Here is a 16,657-nt window from a genome sequence, read left to right on the forward strand (position 1 = left end):
ATCCTTTATAATGGAGGAAGCTAGGCTCAGTCCTTGAGACCGAAACACATGCTTCACATTCTGCAAGTTGTCTGTGGGCAGATTTGGAATGAACTTGAATCCCCCACTTTCAAAAACATCTCTCTCCAGTAAACAAAAGGCTCAAGAGCCTTTTACCAAACCTGGCCGCTAAGAGCTGCTGTTTATCCTACTGCAAAAGGCAGTAAAGGCTATTAATGTATTTCCCCGGACAGGTTTCATTCACACTGTTGGAATAATGATTAATACATTAAGCTAAATAAAGCAGAGTTTAGCTGAGCTGTTTTAGCTACTGGTCATCCCAACAGAACAGGAGCATGAATCAGGCTTTGAATGGGCATGGGCCTGTGAGCATTAGGTTCAGATTTGAGGCCAAGTCAGGACTAAGGTTAGGATGCAGATTCAATAGTTTTCTTGCACATTTTCAGCCCAAGACGATAGAAAGCTTGTGTGAACTTATGAGAGATTTTCTGTTTGGGCCTGTAGCCTCACAGGGACTGTGTGCAAGATTTTAATGCAACCAAGCCTAAGCTAAACCTTCATCCCCATTCAGTGTCCAGACCAGTCTCTGAACCCCAGTTTAACCCTAACCTGAACCAGGCTAGCTCAACTACAGCTGGAAATCTTACTCTGTAAGTCATGCTCATCTAACTGGGGTGGGGGAGGGAGGTTAAAAGTATATCATGTGATTTACTCTTAATCAAAACAGTTCAGATTTGAATGCTGAAAAACGAAGTCCCACCCCCAAGAAAAAACAATTGACCAGGAATTCTTCAACTAATACTTTTGATAATGAATACATTTGAGAATCCCTATCAGTTTGCAAACTAATTGCAAACACAAAAAGAGGCAACACTTACTGAATAAATTATTGGCTGTGAATTATTGGCCCAGCTGGCAAAGTTGGCCATTTAAAAAAAGACGTTGGAGTCTTTCTTTAGGGAAATATTCAAAACAGGAGCAGGGAATTTTCTCCCACTGAACTCATTTCACTGTTTCATTTCCATGCATTTGTCAATCTTACCTTGACTGAGGGGCACATCATGTCAGAAAATGTACAAATAAGATGGCCAGACCAATATTCAATAAGATGACCATGCAGATCATGATTGTGTTAGGTCCCTAAGGGAAAAAAGCCAAAGCAAAGTATTAACCACCATGATTCAAATGCAGACATAGACACAGTTCTCTGAGCTACCACCCAATTCAAAAGACACTTTTAAACCAATTTCTTTCAAAAATGGGTGCTTAAATCTAGACACCTAAATAACTGGCCTGATTTTCAAAAAAGTGCTGAGTATCCAGCAACTCTCACTCTTGTTCTTTGATTAAATCTTCTTCGCTATCTGACCAGGCTGCAAAAACCACGGCAGCCTCTCTGGGCTTGTGCAAACAACTAGTACATTTCATTTCAAGTTGTTCTTAAAATTCCATTGCCTCTGCCACAAATTGCCCATGTTTGCAATGTTGCTGTTTTTAAGAAGAAAAACTTACTTTATTTTTGTTAGGTTGTCTTAATTTGGGACTAGAAGAGAAAATAGCATGTTGAGAAAAGAAAAGCCATTTTCTTGTGATATTGATTTTTCGACGTTGTTGTTTTATTGTATTATTTGATGTTCCAACACTGCCATGGGGCTGGGAGAAAATTTTAATTTCCTCATAGGTGGAGAGATAGATGAAGCACGGGGTTATTTTACACACCAACATCTGATGTACGAAAACTATTCCAGGAAAAGAGAGCGACAAAGGGACATTTTAAATACAACATTGGACAAAAATTTTCTGTATGACAATTTATTTTTCATCCAGAGCCAGGACTGGCTGTGAAAGTTACTTTAGGAGAAAAAACAAACAAACCCCTCTTACAAATGGCTATGGGATCCAAAAGGGAACTGGATGCATGTAAATGATTACACTGCACAAAAGCCAGAAGTTGTGGATCAATTTTGGTCCCTTTTGTGTCATGTGTGTGAATTGCATAGCTAGACTGCAGCAGCAGTTGGGGTTACAATGACCGGGGAAAGGAAGGCCATTACCTGAACTGGGGCAGGAGAAATGAGCTGCTAACAAAAGTCTTCAAACTGAATGCATATTACTTTCAGGCTGAAAAGTAACTGGATTCCTTCTCAGGGGGCCACTTTTATACAGTAACCTGAGGCTGTAACGATCAGTCACCTTCACATGCTTGTCATCAGGGCTGCCTCAGACTGGATCAGAATAACTTCTAAACAGAATTCTGCTTTCAAGCCATGAGCCCAAACCACAACCCCAGATTCAACTGCCCCCAGGACTTGGGATCCTGATCTGCTGGCCAGCCCCTTCCTCTCTAGTGGGCAAACTTAAACCTGGCATCAGAACACAACCAGGAGCTTCAGGGAACATTCAGATTCCAATTTCAGGGCAGGGGCCTGTCCCACTATCAGGGAGGAATGACAGTCCAGTGGTTAGAGTGGTAGCCTGGGGCACAGGAAACCTGCATTCAATTCCCCACTCTGCCACAGACTTCCTGTGTGACCGTGGCCAAGTCACTTAGGCCAAGATTTTCAAAAGCAACTAATGATGCTGAAAGAAAAGGAGTACTTGTGGCACCTTAGAGACTAACAAATTTATTTGAGCATAAGCTTTCGTGAGCTACAGCTCACTTCATCGGATGCTGAGTGTCTAAAATTTGGGGAGCCTAGCTTGAGAAACCGGAAATAGGCCTGATTTTCAGCTCTTTCTGACAATGAGGGCCCTTTACAGTGTCTCAGGTTGCGGCACCCCAAATTGAAGCACGTGAAATCACCCGTTACTTCTGAAACTCACAGTTGGTCTCTCTGTGCCTCAACTCCCAATCTGTAAAAACACAGAGACATTGTGGGGTTCAATATAGTAAAAAGGTTGTGAGGCGCTCAGGTACTATGGCAACGAGGGCCATAAAAGTACCTTAGATAGATTATGTGCACAGGGGCTTTGTGATGTGGGCATCCGTCCACTAGGCCACTATGCTGGCTTTAGACCACTGGTTCGCTTGATACAGGCCACCATCCCTTCTGGTGGTAACAAGGGCTTTTAATTAGGAAGAGGTAAGCCAATGAGGATAAAATAAGAACCCACCTTATCAATCACCCAAACCTTGAGGCAGAAAGTCAAACCCAAACTTCATATGACAGTCAAAACAATTAATATTTGTAACAAAAGATTCCAAGCACCTCTTTCACCTGAGACTGGAAGCAGAACTATCTTTAAATAAGATGAGAAACACCATCTTTGTGGTATTACCGGTCCAGCTTAACCCAGCAGACACTGGGAAAGCCACTTCTTATGAGGATTCCAGCCTAATTTCTTGGCCATAAAGGTTTGAAGAAGCCTCTGAAATTCTAAGTATCTAAACTTTCAGACCCTTTTGAGGTTCACCTATTAATATTTACTGCCCAGCTGTTCCAGATACAAACCAGTGAACTTGAGGTGAAAGGTCAATTCCCAATCTCCTGGAGCTATCCTGTCGCTAGCAGGAAACCCTGCACTAGGCATGGATAAAACTATCCCAGAGATCTTTCATAGTTTCACAGATTTTAAGGCCAGAAGAAACCTTGGAGCATCTGGTCTCACCTAAAGTTATATTAAATTCAAATTACCTTCAATTAACCAAGATACTGGCAAGATGTTTCACTAGAAGTTGAACTCTGAAACAAGCCTTCCAAAGTGCATGTGCAGATTTTGTACCCTTGCACATGCAAGTTGGTGAGAGATGTGCAACCACCCCAAGTGAACGCACAATTTCAAAGGCTGCTTTGAAAATGTGGCCACACACACATACAATTCCTATTCTAATAAGGCTACCATGCAACATCACCTCTTCAAATTCATCCACTTCCTGTGTCACTTCTTCAGGCGAAGGCTCCTTCTTAGCTACCACTGTAGGTTCAGGTTTAACCAGAGCCTTGATCTCAGTCTTTTGCTCAGGCTTGGCTTCAGTTGCAGCTTCTGTTTTCACAGCAGCCTTGTGCTCGGCTGTATGGTGTTGCTTCAGCTCTTGTTTATGTTTGGGCTCTGGCGTGGGCTGCTCTGGTTTAGATTCTGTTTTGGGCACTGGTTTCTCTTCAAGTGCTGGTTCCTGCTGAGTGATGGGTGTACCTCCCCTCCTCTGAAGTTCTGCTTTGTGTTCAATAGCCCTCATGTCAGTTTTTGGCTCTGGGGAGACCGACTTGGCAGGTGATTTGGGGACAGGGAATGGTTCTTCCTCGAAGTCCAAGGGGGGAGTTATTGGGGAGGTCCTCACTGCGTAGCTGTGGTAGCCTTGGTATAATTCAACATCAGGTTCTTGCACTATCCTCTGAAGGGGCTTGATCTCCATCTGGTCTGCTGAAGTCCTGGTATTGCTGAGCCGAATGGAGTTCTGTGAGGCAGGTCTGCTACTGGCTGCTGCCTTCTCCCCGTGTGCCAACAGTGGATTGGATGGTGTGCTGGGCCTACTTCCTGTGAGGCTCCCGTCTCTGCTGTGATCCCCGTTCCAGTTGCCAGGGCTGAGGAAGCCATCCCTCTGTGAACTCTGCTTTGCCCGCTTTGCCTCCGGCGGCGTTCCAGCAGGACTCGGAGATGGCATTCGGGCTGGATTTTCCTTGCAGGGGGCAGAGTCTTTCTCATGGAGCTGAGGGCTTTCTGGAGGGGTTGACGGTGGTGGCGCTTTGGTTGGCGGAGCTACTGCTTCCATGTTCCCCACATTCTCTACATTCTCAATGATCTCCTGGAGCAACTTCCTCTTCTGGTACTCAGGGCCTGGAGGAGAGGAAAGGAAGAGATGTTCAGCATCCTCTGTGAGTAGTTGGTCACCCTCTGCCTGCCTCTTAGTTCTCATGAGCTAAAGGGTCTGAGTGAACACATGCTCAAGGGCCCCTTACGATCCTTGTTACCATGTGAGAACACAGGAACCTACTTTTCTGGTGCCCCATGACCTGACAACTGGTTTTGAGGGTGCAAGTTTGTGGCTGCAAAAAACTGCACCTACATTTTTGTGTCTGCACTTCATTGCAGGTGCAAATACTGCACATCAAATGACTTGATTTGTAGTTACAAGCAGGAAGTTAGACCCTCTCTAGTAATATGCATCCAATGGCATATTATCGCCTACGCCGACAAGGCCCTAGGCCTAGGGTGGCAAATTTGCAGGGGCGGCAAATTTATAATAGCAGCGCTTTTGTAATTGCGGCATTTTTGCAGAAGTCCACTGCCTGTCAGATGCCTGTATCATCGTTTATTCCTACTGTAGCTGCGCACCAAACTGCCGTGATTCCACTAACCATAGCACGTACTGAAAGCACCAATGACGGCGCAACGCCATTTAGTAAACGTACTCACGACAATCCTAAACGTTAATAATATGACCGGAAGGAAGAAATTAAGCGGTTCTCAGCTTTAAAAAAATGCTATACAAAAGCATTTACAAAAAATGCAATTATTTCAGGGCCTAAGGGCGGCAAAATCATTAGTCCGCCACCATATGCATCACAGACCCAACTTTGCACCTCCAGAACTAAATAGCTGAAAATCAGGAACAAGGTGTTTTCAGAATCATAGACACTATAGATGGGAAAGATCCTGTAGCCTAGTTGGATTGGCCAGGATTGTTCCCTTCAGTTAGAAGCAGGACCTGCTCACAGACTGTAATGTCTACATTGTCACTTTGCCAAGATCCTAGCCTAGGATAAGGTAAATGAGAGGGACAAAGTGGGTGAGGTAATATCTTTTATTGGACCAACTGATGTTGGTGGAAGAGACAAGCTTGTGAACTACACAGAGCTCTTCTTCAGGTCAAGGTAAGGTAACTCTCTCTGCGTGTGCTTGCTGGTTCCTGTAGGCCTCCTGCCTGAACTCGGTCATGCCAGCTCTGTGCTGTTTCTGACATGGACTCTATATAAAGCACCTGGTTCAAGTAAGTAAGCCTTTACCTTAAAATATACTGAAGCCCACGTATGGGGACTGTCTAATTCCACGGGAGACTGTCTAGGTCAATAGCTTGGATGTGACCCAGCAGGAAGATTGTGTACCACCCATACTATATTTTAAGGACAAGCCCTGATTTTATGGGTTCATCCTGTGCTCTGCAAGGCCAGTCTGATACAGGCACCAGTCAGTGATTCAACACATTCCTATCTGAAACTGGACCCTGCAGAGTTCCACTGAAAAAACAGATAATATGCAGAAAGACAAGAAGGTTCTTCCCACTCCCCGTCACTCCCCACCTCTCTCACTCTCCGGCGTTTGCTCAGCCTGTGTCTTGTCGCCTGCCTGTGAGTGCATTCAAGTTCCTCCCAAACCGGCCTTTTGTTGCATTTCCCAGCAGCTAAACAGTCCTGCTGCATTTCTCTGAGTGACTTAACTAGCTGGGACTCTTGCTGAAGATAACACCCTGGTCCGAGTTAAAGGATACACTGAAAAACCCAAGAGAAGATTCTCTCCCTCTTCGTTAATAAACCTGTCAACTAAAGAAAAATCCTTGCTATTCTAGGGAGCAGGAAATAGAAATTCTCCCATACATCTTTGTAGCTCCTTTCACCCAAGAAGCAGAATATGCTTTACAAACAACCAGTATCACAATCGCAGCTCAGTTGAAACACAGCGAGTTAGCTGCTGTTCTCTCCATTACGCAGATGGAGAAGCTGAGGCATAGAGACACAAGGTGGTATTCCCAGGTCACCCAGTCAGTCATGTGAAGAGCTGGAATAGGATCTCGGAGTCCTGACTGTGCAGAGTACATACCCACTGGTTTGTACTTGACACGGCTTAGCTGTGCCTTGACTGCCGTTACTAGCATGATGACAGCAAGTGCGAGTATGTGAACTGGCGCAGGAAAATCAGTGTAGACGTAGCCTCACTCTCACCTTCCTGTCTTTCTCCACATTCCTTCGCTCCCCTCCTTCTGAAACAAATGTGAATGTCTCTCACTCTTATATTCTCTGTTCTAGTCACTTGCCCTAGAAATTTGCTCCATGCGTTGATTTCCCTTTGCCTGAAGAAAGGACTTTCTAACCATCTCATGTGAAAAGAGCCAAGTTGGATTTTCCACAGTACATCTAAACTCTTAAAATCACCGTATGTTTTCAGAAGAGATTCACCACACATTGGAAATAGACGCTTATTTCTATCTCTGACACAGCCCTTCAAACAGGCAGCTAAGGGAAAACTGAGACAAGGAGCTATAGGTCAGAATAAAAAGTCACTCCTTGATTGGATTTCCCTGCACCTGTATGGGGAAAGCCAGATGAGTCATCCAGGCAAAAGGGCCTGTTGTGACAGCCAAGTGCGTAGATGAAGCCTGACTATAAGCAGCTCCACAGACCTGTGCAATGTCCAGCTAAGTGACCTCTGGCATTGAGATCCTGTTCAGAACAGCAGAGCAAAGACCCATTCCAATTCCACAAGGTGACTCCAGGATTTAGATTTCACTCTGATGTCTGACCTCATCTGACTTGCTGGTGTCAACACAGCTTAGATTATTGTTTTCCTGTCAGTAAATCTTTGCTTCTCGGTAACCTTGCACAAAGACTGCATGGCAAATCCCCACCAAACAAACCTGCTTACATTTTGAAGTACAGTAGTACAATCTGGCCTTTTTAAAACAATCAACAAAACCCTACCAACCCAACATGCCCTGCACATGCTTCTCCCTGTGGGGAGATGATGAAAAAACAAACAACAAATAGATGTGTGGTCACATCGCTTAAAGTACTGCTGGAAGGAGCAATACCAGGGGGGCGAGTGCAGGAATCAGAACAGAATAGGATAGAGTCATTGGCCTATGCCGGTTGTCAAAGGGCAGTAGGCAAAGATGAGGATGCAGGGATGGAACTTTGGCCCCTGGTCTACAGAAGGGTGGTTGTTGTTATTGATATTACAGTGGTGCCTAGAGGCCACAACTGAGACCAGGGCCACATTGTGCTAGGTGCTGTACATACACATTGTAAGAGATAGCCACTGCCCAAAGCACTTGCAGTCTAAATAGATAAGACAGACGAAGGGTGGGAGAGGTCACAGATGCACAGAGAGAGGAAGTGATTTGCCCAAGGTCACATAGCATTTTAGTGGCAGAACCCTAGTGCCCTATGTAGAGACCATGTCATGTTCCCACTGGTTGCAGTACAGCTTCCTTCCACTCCACATGGTCCCAATCCAACACCCCTGCTAAGAATCCTTCTGAGAGGTGGTGGAGAAGATGGAGTCTGTTTTGTCTAGTACAATTGCCAAAAAATCCTGCCTACACTAGAGCAAACAACCCGGATTTAAATTAGAGGTGCGTGCCTAAGAGAAACATGTCTGTGGCTATTCATTTGAGTAAAAGACTCTATTCAGTCTGAGTTCACGCCCCTTTTGTGGTCACTTTCTGCCAGTATTTCAGCAAACAAGTGTGCTGGCAGAGACAGTGAATTTTTAGGGACTATTCAAGCATATCCTTCACGTAAAGCAAATATTACATTTGTAATCCTGACTATTCAGACCAGAAACCTGATTCCAAAAGCTCTGCTTAGCTGGTCAGGAAACAGAAATACACCAGGTGTCCAGTTTGTGTTTTGAACATTGAATGCAACGTGCTGTCTGTGACTGATCAGCAGAGCAAGAACCACTGGCAGGAGTTACTTGGCGAGTCATTTTGAAAAATGAGTTTGTCCAGCGTTTGTCCAGCAACGAGCACAATGGGGGTCCTAGTCCACAACAGGAGCTCCGCAGGTGCTACAGTAATACAAAGGATAAATAATAATTTGAGCCAATCTTAAAGTGCAGTCTGGGAACAGACTGAGGCATCACACATTAAACATTTGCTCTGAATTATGCTTTTGGCTCCTGTTCAAGCCAAGCCACCTACAACTGTCTTTGGAAACAGCATCCCCTGTATGGTTCTGCTGAACCTCAGAGCTTCTGGGGAACACAGATGAATGTAGCCGAGTATGTGCTACAAAGGGAACAGGGCCTTTAAGTCTCCCTACAGTGGACTATGTAGCATTCAATCTCTTTTTCTCCCCTCCCCCAAGTATTAACTGAGGTTTTGCGCCTGGCCTGGAAGTTGGACTTTGATGATCTACTCCTGCTAAAAAATCAACGGTGTGAGCAGTATGCTGCTAACACTGGCCTGTATAGGGTGACTCCTACCAAAGGTGGGGGTAGGGGAGAGGTATAGGATTTATTTTAGCCACCCTGCCCTGCCTGCACGCTCCTGTCAATCATGAAGAGACCCATTCAGGGCCATTTATTTCTGGCTGCAACTAGATTATTTGGAGGCCATTTCACCAGTTGTTCAGTCTCCTCAAAATAGCGCCCAGCACCCTCCCCGCCCGCCTTGGGTTCCTTGCCTCTCAGCTGGTGCCGTCTTCTCCCTCTGAATAATTCACACAAGAAAAATCAATCTCACAAACATGCCGTCACTCCCCACCTCTCTCAGTCTCCGGCGTTTGTTCAGCCTGTGCCTTGTCGCCTGCCTCTAAGTGCAACATTTCAGTGAGGCCCTTTCTCTGCAGGATTTTTGCCCCTGTTTGTTACACTGCGATACTGGCTGGGACAGTGTGCAGAATGCTTACTAAAGGGCTGGTGCGATTAGCACTGGCAACGTAGGCACTATTTTTGCACCCGTCTAAATGAACTGTAGGTGCAAATATGAACCCTTGGTATTTCTAACTACTTGAGTGGCAACCACAAAAGAGGGACAGCCCTCCCGGGGTATGTCTTTACTGCACAGTTACCAAGGCCCCTATCTGGGTTTTAGCCCAACCCCCTCCCCTCCAACCGTCCACACAAATAAATCTCTGACCTGCATTTGGAGGTGCTTTAAGTCTGGGCTGGTTGGCCCAGCTGAGCATGTGGGTTAGAACCTGGGTGCTTCACTCAAACTGGAAACTGCTCACTTTGTAGCGAGGATGCAGGCAAAACCACTCAAGTAATGACAGTCCTCCAATGCCTTCCCACGATTCCACCCAGGGGATAGACAAGTTCTCACACAATTGACACAGTTAACTGGGAATGACTCCTAGAGCCTCTCAGCACAAAGGAAAAAAGGTTACCTGCCTTTCGTAACGGTTGTTCTTCGAGATGTGTTGCTCATGTCCATTCCATTCTAGGTGTGCACACCCCCACACGCATGGGCATCAGAGAGTTCTGCCTTAGCGGTACCCGTAAGGCTGGCTGTAGCGCCCTCTAGAGCGCCGTGCTCACGCCGCAGTATATCAGGTGCTGCCGGCCCTGTGCCCTCTCAGTTCCTTCTTGCCGACAACTCCGACCAAGGGGCAGGAGGGTGGGTAATGGAATGGACATGAGCAACCCATCTCAAAGAACAACAGTTACGAAAGGTAGGTGATCGGCTTTTTTTCTTCGAGTGCTTGCTTATGTCAATTCCATTCTAGGTGATTCACAAGCAGGATCAATGGAGGGGGGCTCGGAGTTCGCCGTTGTGCAGCTTGCAGTACAGCGCTGCCAAAGCCGGCGGCGTCTGGCGCCTGCTGGGTCAGCGTGTAGTGCGACGCGAACGTATGGACCGACGACCAGGTGGCGGCCCGACAGATCTCCTGGATTGGCACCTGTGCCAGGAAGGCCACCAAAGATGCCTGTGCTCTAGTGGAATGAGCCGTCACAACCGCTGGCGGGGGCATTTTCGCCAGCTCGTAGCACTGGCAGATGCACGCCGTGATCCAAGATTAAATTCTCTGGGCTGACACCAGGCAGCCCTTCATCCTGTCCCCGACAGCAACGAACAACTGCTTTGACTTGTGCAACAGCCGCATTCTATCGACGTAGAAGGCCAGCACCCATCTGACGTCCAGCGTATGCAACCTGCACCCCTCGTCCGACGCGTGAGGCTTTGGACAGAGGACCGGTAAGTAAATGTCCTGGCCCGTGTGGATCTGGGAAACAACCTTGGGCAGAAAAGCCGGATGCGGGTGCAGCTGGACCTTGTCCTTGTAGAAGACCGTATAAGGTGGCTCTGATGTGAGCGCCCTGATCTCAGACACCCACCATGCCGACGTTATAGTGACCAAGAAGGACACCTTCCAGGAAAGGAGCAGGAAGCTCGGGGTTAAAAAGGAGGGCCCATGAGCTTCAAGAGCACCAGATTCAGGTCGCAAGGGGAACCGGGTCTTGGACGTGTGGGTACAGTCGCTCTAGACCTTTCAGGAATTGCGCTGTCATGGGATGGGCGAAGACAGATCTGCCCTGAAGCAGAGGATGGAACGCAGAAATGGCTGTTAGGTGCACCCTGACTGAAGACAGCAACAAGCCCTGGAGCTTTAGATGCAGCAGACAGTCCAGGATGTCCTGCAACAGGGCCTCCTCAGGACAAACGCGCTTGTCCAAGGTCCAACATGCAAAGTGCTTCCACTTGGCCACATAGGCCGCCCTGGTAGAAGGCTTTCTGTTGCCCAGCAGGACCTGTTGGACTGCCACGAAGCACTCTTGCTCGTCCTTGCTTAGCCACAGAGCAGCCACGCCATCAGGTGCAGCCACGCCAGGTTCGGGTGCAGCAGATTGCCGTGGTTCTGGGATCGCAGATCGGACGGAGAGGTAACTGCAGCGGGCTGGCCACCGAAAGACTCAGCAGCATGCTGAACCAGTGCTGGTGAGGCCGCTCCGGGGCAATGAGAATGACGCACACTCTGTCTTGCTTCACCGTTAGCAGGACTCTGTGGATAAGCAGCACTGGCAGAAAGGCATACATCCATGCTCCCCACCATGGGATCAGGAAGGTGTCCAACAGGGAACCCTTGTCCCCACCGTATAGGAAGCAGAACACATGGCACTTGCTGTTCTGCCTGGACACAAACAGCTCCACCTGGGGAGTACCCCACCGTCGGAAGATCAGGTTGACCACCTCCGGATGGGGTGACCACTTGTGGTGAGAGGAGAAGGTCCTGCTGAGGTGATCTGCCAGGATGTTCCTGGTTCCAGACAAGTGAGCGGCCACCAGGTGGATGGCGTTCTGCACACAAAGGTCCCAGAGGCTGAGCTCCTCTTGACACAGGGCCGAGGACCTGGCTCCGCCCTGCCTGTTGATGTAATACATCGTGGACGTGTTGTCCGTGAGAACCTGCTCCACCTTGCCTTTCAGGTGGGTCAAAAACACCTGAGAGGCCAGGCACACCGCCTTGACCTCCCTGACGTTGATATGAAGAGCTAAGTCATGCTGCATCCAGTGACCCTGGGTGCTGAGCTTGCCCAGGTGGGCTCCCCAGCCCAGATTTGACACGTCTGAGACCAGGATGAGCAACAGTGATGGGGACATAAAGGGAACACCTTCCCCCCCACCCTCCCCCGCAGCACTGATTTGGGGTCTAGCCACCAGTTCAAGAGCGAGAGGGCACAGTCCAGCACAGTGGCCGCTCAGTCTAGGGGGTGCCTGCTGGGAACGTAGACCGTTGCTAGCCACGTTTGCAGGGGTCGCAGATGAAGCCAGGCGTGCCTGGCCATGTACATGCACCCTGCCATGTGGCCCATCAGACACAGGCAAGCGTGGGCCGTGGTGATCAGATGTCTCCTCACGTGGGCAATGAGATCCACCATGGCCTGAAAGCGTGTTTCCAGAAGGAAGGCCCTGGCTCGCGTGGAATCGAGATCCACTCTGATAAACTCTATGTGCTGGACCAGTGTTAACAAGGACTTTTCTGTTTTTATCAACAGGCCCAGGTTGCTGCAGGTGGAGCGCACCAGATTGAGGCTTCTCTGCACCTGTCCCAGAGACCTGCCCTTGATGAGCCAGTCATCGGGGTACGGAAAGATCTGGTAAGAATGAGGTAACCTGCGACCAGGCCGAGTGGTAGGGAGAAAGGTGGTTGAGGAAAGGATGGGCAGGATCCGGCCAGCTGATTGTGGCGTTGCTCTCGAGCACACCCTCAAAACAATCGCTTTTGGCCCCCCGGGTGCTTAGCAGGTCCGGGCTGGGCTAGCGAGTGAGAGGAGGAAGGGCGGCGATGGCTAAACCCAGTGTCCCTTCTCCTTGCATGCCCAATGAGCGAAGGGTAGCCTTAGTGTCCTTCAACCCATGTAGCCTGGTGTCCATTTGATCAGAGAAGAGCCCAACTCCATCAAAGGGGAGGTCCTGAATTGATGCCTGCATCTCCTGGGAAAGGCCTGCCGTTTGGAACCAGGAGCTGCATTGCATACCCACCACCAATGCGACAACCCTTGCTGCCAAGTCTGCCGCATCCCATGCCATATGCAGGGAGCATCTGGCTACAGCAGTCCCTTCCTCTACCAGGCTACCAAACTCCTGAGCCTGACCCTGAGGAAGGGAGTCCTGGAACTTCTGGAAGCTGTCTCTAATGTTAAAATTGTATCGGCCCGGCAGGCCCTGATGGTTCTCCACCCGGAATTGTAAGCTGTCTGTTGAATAAATTTTTCTGCCAAATAGAAAATCAAGTTTCTTGGCTTCTTTGTTCTTGGGGATAGAGGGGGTGGGGACCTGCTTGTCCTTCTCGTTGGCCACTGACACCACCAGTGAGGCCTGGGGAGGGTGGGTATACAACTACTCTAAATCTTTGGCTGGCACAAAGTACTTTTTCTCAGCCCGTTTCGAGGTGGGTGGGATAGAGGATGGGGTCTGCCACAGAGCCTTAGCAATCCTGAGGACCCCATCATGTACAGATAGGGCAATCCGGGCAGACATAGCGGCTGAGAAGACATTGAAAAGGGTGTCCTCCTGCTCCACCATCTCCTGCACTTCCAGCCCCAAGTTCTCAGCCACCACCTCAGAAGGGCTTGGTGTTGTTTAAAGTCATCTGGGGGCCTGGCCCTGGAAGGTCCCACGACCTCCTCGTCCGGAGAAGACAAGGAGGCCCTGGCCACCGGTGGAGGCGCTGAGGGCTCGGCAGCCACTGGAGAGGGAGGTTTGGGGGTGGGCACCGGATCCTCCACCTCCGGCCCCCACCTCCACCAGTGGGCCGTCAATCTTTGCTCCACTGATGCGTGCTGTGAAGAGGGCATTGTCATCACCAGAACTCCCCATGCTCCCCAATACGGCCACTGTGTTGGCCACTGGCCTTGCTGCCACTGTGGTGCCGGGGATGGCAGAACATTTTCTGGTGCCCAATCCCGTCGCGGAGACCGAGGCAATGGGCTGAACTGGGCCTCCGCACCAGAGGAACCACTCTCCAGTGACCAGGGAGGAGCCGTCAACTCCTGAGTCTGCTTGCTGGTTGTGGCTACCGGTGAGCACTGACCAGGCGTAAGTGACTGATGGCTATACTGGGGAGAACTGGCGTTGGGGAGAACGGTGCTGCGGACACAGGTAACACGAGGGGGAGTGGTCCCACGGTGCCAGTGACCAAGACCAATGTCTAGACACGGATCGGCAAGAGGGTGATCGTGTCGGTCATAATATGGGGAGCCCTGGACTGTGGAAGAATGTCTCGGCACCCGGGGGGGAGAGTTTGGGCGATTGGCGGTGCAGTTACGACCTGCCACGGGATTGCTTGTCCAGTGACCTACGGCGCCTCCCCTGCCCCTGGAGGGGACTTAACAGCTGGCTTGCATTCTCGGGGAGCCTTAGCCTGGTCCTGTGGCACCGGAGATGCCATATGAGCAGGTGGAGACCTGTGCTCTCTCTGTGCCTGGGTTTGGGATGATGACGGTGCCGGCAGGATGGTGGGTCCCATACTGCTCACCAGAGGCAGTGATGGACCCTTAAGAGGGCTAAGAGCCCCAGCCACGGAGGCATGCTTGTGCTGCTCCAGAGAAGGTTGGCAGACAGGCCTGGTCTCTCTACTGGATGACCTCTGGGCCTTCTTGCTTGGCACTGGCGGGCGCTTCCTTGCCTTCTTCTTCGGCACCGGCGACGGTGAACAGTGCTGAGAGGAGCTGGGCGCTGGTGGCGCACTGCACACAGAGGCCGAAGTACTCAGTGTAGCCTGTGCAGAGGGCTCAGAAGCTGGGCACAGAGCGGACTCCATCAGATGAGCGAACGTCCCTCTCCTTCTGGGTGCGAGGTAGAAAGTTCTTACAGATCCGGCAATGCTCCTTGATGTGTGATTCCCCCAAGCACTTAAGGCAGCTGTCGGGGGGGGGGAGGGGAGTCACTCACAGGCATAGGCCTGCCACAGACCGAGCAGGGCTTAAACCTGGGAGCTCAGGGCATGCCCCGCTTGGGGCGAAGTCCCCGCTGGGACCTACTATGCACTTAACAATTACTTAACACTAACTACAATCGAACAAAGACTTGAAGGCATGAAGTCCAATCGGAGAAACCGCTAGCTCTTGACGAGCAAGTGAGGTGCTCCAGCTGACCTCCCTGGGTGGTAAGAAGGAACTGAGAGGGTGCAGGCAGGCAATGCCTGATAACCATGGCATGAGTGTGGCATTCTAGAGGGCACTACAGCCGGTCCTACAGGTACTGCTAAGGCAAAAATCTCCAAAGGCCACAGACACGGGCATGCACACTCCTAGAATGGAATCGACATGAGCAAGCACCCAAAGAAGAACCACGGGATATGCCCCCAGGGATGCATGGTCAAGTGCAGAACCAGTGAGGACACAGTAACATAGGTGTAGCTTTGCTGTGGGGATACTAACAGCCAGGCTAGGCTAGTCTGGGTGCTGAGACTTGCGTTCCAGTCCCCCAGGCTAACTGTGCAGTGAAGACATACCCTTGGGAACTTAGCTGTGTAAGTCCAGGACTCCTCTCACAAGAGCTGGGCAAATAATGGACTTTTCAGTTCACCGGCAGTTCCAAAAAATCAGGACAAAAATTGTTTAAAGCCTAGCCAAAAATGAAATTTTTGGAGTTTTCAGTGAAGCAAAAAGTAAAAAAAAAAAAAATCATTTTGACTTGAAAGAAATATTTTGGTTGACCCAAAATGAAACACTTGGTTTCAAATCTGAGCAGTGTTTGTACCTTTTTGCATTTTTTAAAAAATAAGACAGAAATGTTGGAATAAAAAGTCATTTTGACCCCAAAAAATCAAAACATATCATTTTGAAAAAGTTGACATAAAGTGTTTCGACTTTTTCAGATTTTTTTGCATCTGAACCAAACTGACAAAACCGATATGAATTTGTGAAACTTTTGCTGTTGCCAAAAAGTTTCATCCAAAAAATTTTACCCAGCTCTACTTTGCACCCATAACAGAGGGAGAAGGACGCATCTGTGATGAGACATTACGCTGCCAGATGTGTGCAACCAGTCGTGGCCTGAATCTGGAGGAGACAGCACTGTGAATAGAAATGACTGATGTGTCACGTGATGAGAAATCATGGGAATTACTGCCATGGGTTGAAACCATACAAAAGAGAATAAATGACATTTATTTTCTCTTTTGTGTACATGTGATTTCTGGGTCTTTATTTGATCCCCATAAACTCAAGTCTGCAGATAAACGTTGTTGCGGTTATTTAAAAATCACGTACTTAAAATAAAATTCAGTAAAAGAGAGAGGAACATCCTGACATAAGAAAGATTGACATGAAGGAATTCCATTTGTACAACACTTGGTTGGAATTTGATTGCTAGGGGGCCAGATTCTCAGTTATGCTACGTTTACGCCCTTTTAGACTGGCAAAGTGGTATAAAGGGATTTGAGTGTAAATGAAGATTCAGGCCATTACAGTTTTGTTTACAGATGCATGTTTTCCTGGTATTGTTGTATCATTTTGCTTTTCTGTCCTCCACTCTCTCAATAAAACATAGTTT

General features: G+C 48.8%; 1 protein-coding gene across 1 annotated transcript in view; it reads right to left on the bottom strand.

The window, feature by feature from the left end:
* Nucleotides 1-1,059: 1,059 nt before the first annotated feature.
* Nucleotides 1,060-16,657, bottom strand: part of JPH2 (junctophilin 2) — a 59,315-nt gene continuing 43,717 nt past the window's right edge. Inside the window, exons 4-5 of the mRNA XM_077832215.1 lie at nucleotides 3,854-4,776; nucleotides 1,060-1,140 (exon numbers count right to left, since the gene is read on the bottom strand). Of these exons, the coding sequence (XP_077688341.1) occupies nucleotides 1,060-1,140; nucleotides 3,854-4,776 (1,004 nt within the window). The remainder of the gene's footprint in view (nucleotides 1,141-3,853; nucleotides 4,777-16,657) is intronic.

This window comes from Eretmochelys imbricata, chromosome 13 (genome assembly GCF_965152235.1).
Source record: "Eretmochelys imbricata isolate rEreImb1 chromosome 13, rEreImb1.hap1, whole genome shotgun sequence".
Lineage (NCBI taxonomy): Eukaryota > Metazoa > Chordata > Testudines > Cheloniidae > Eretmochelys > Eretmochelys imbricata.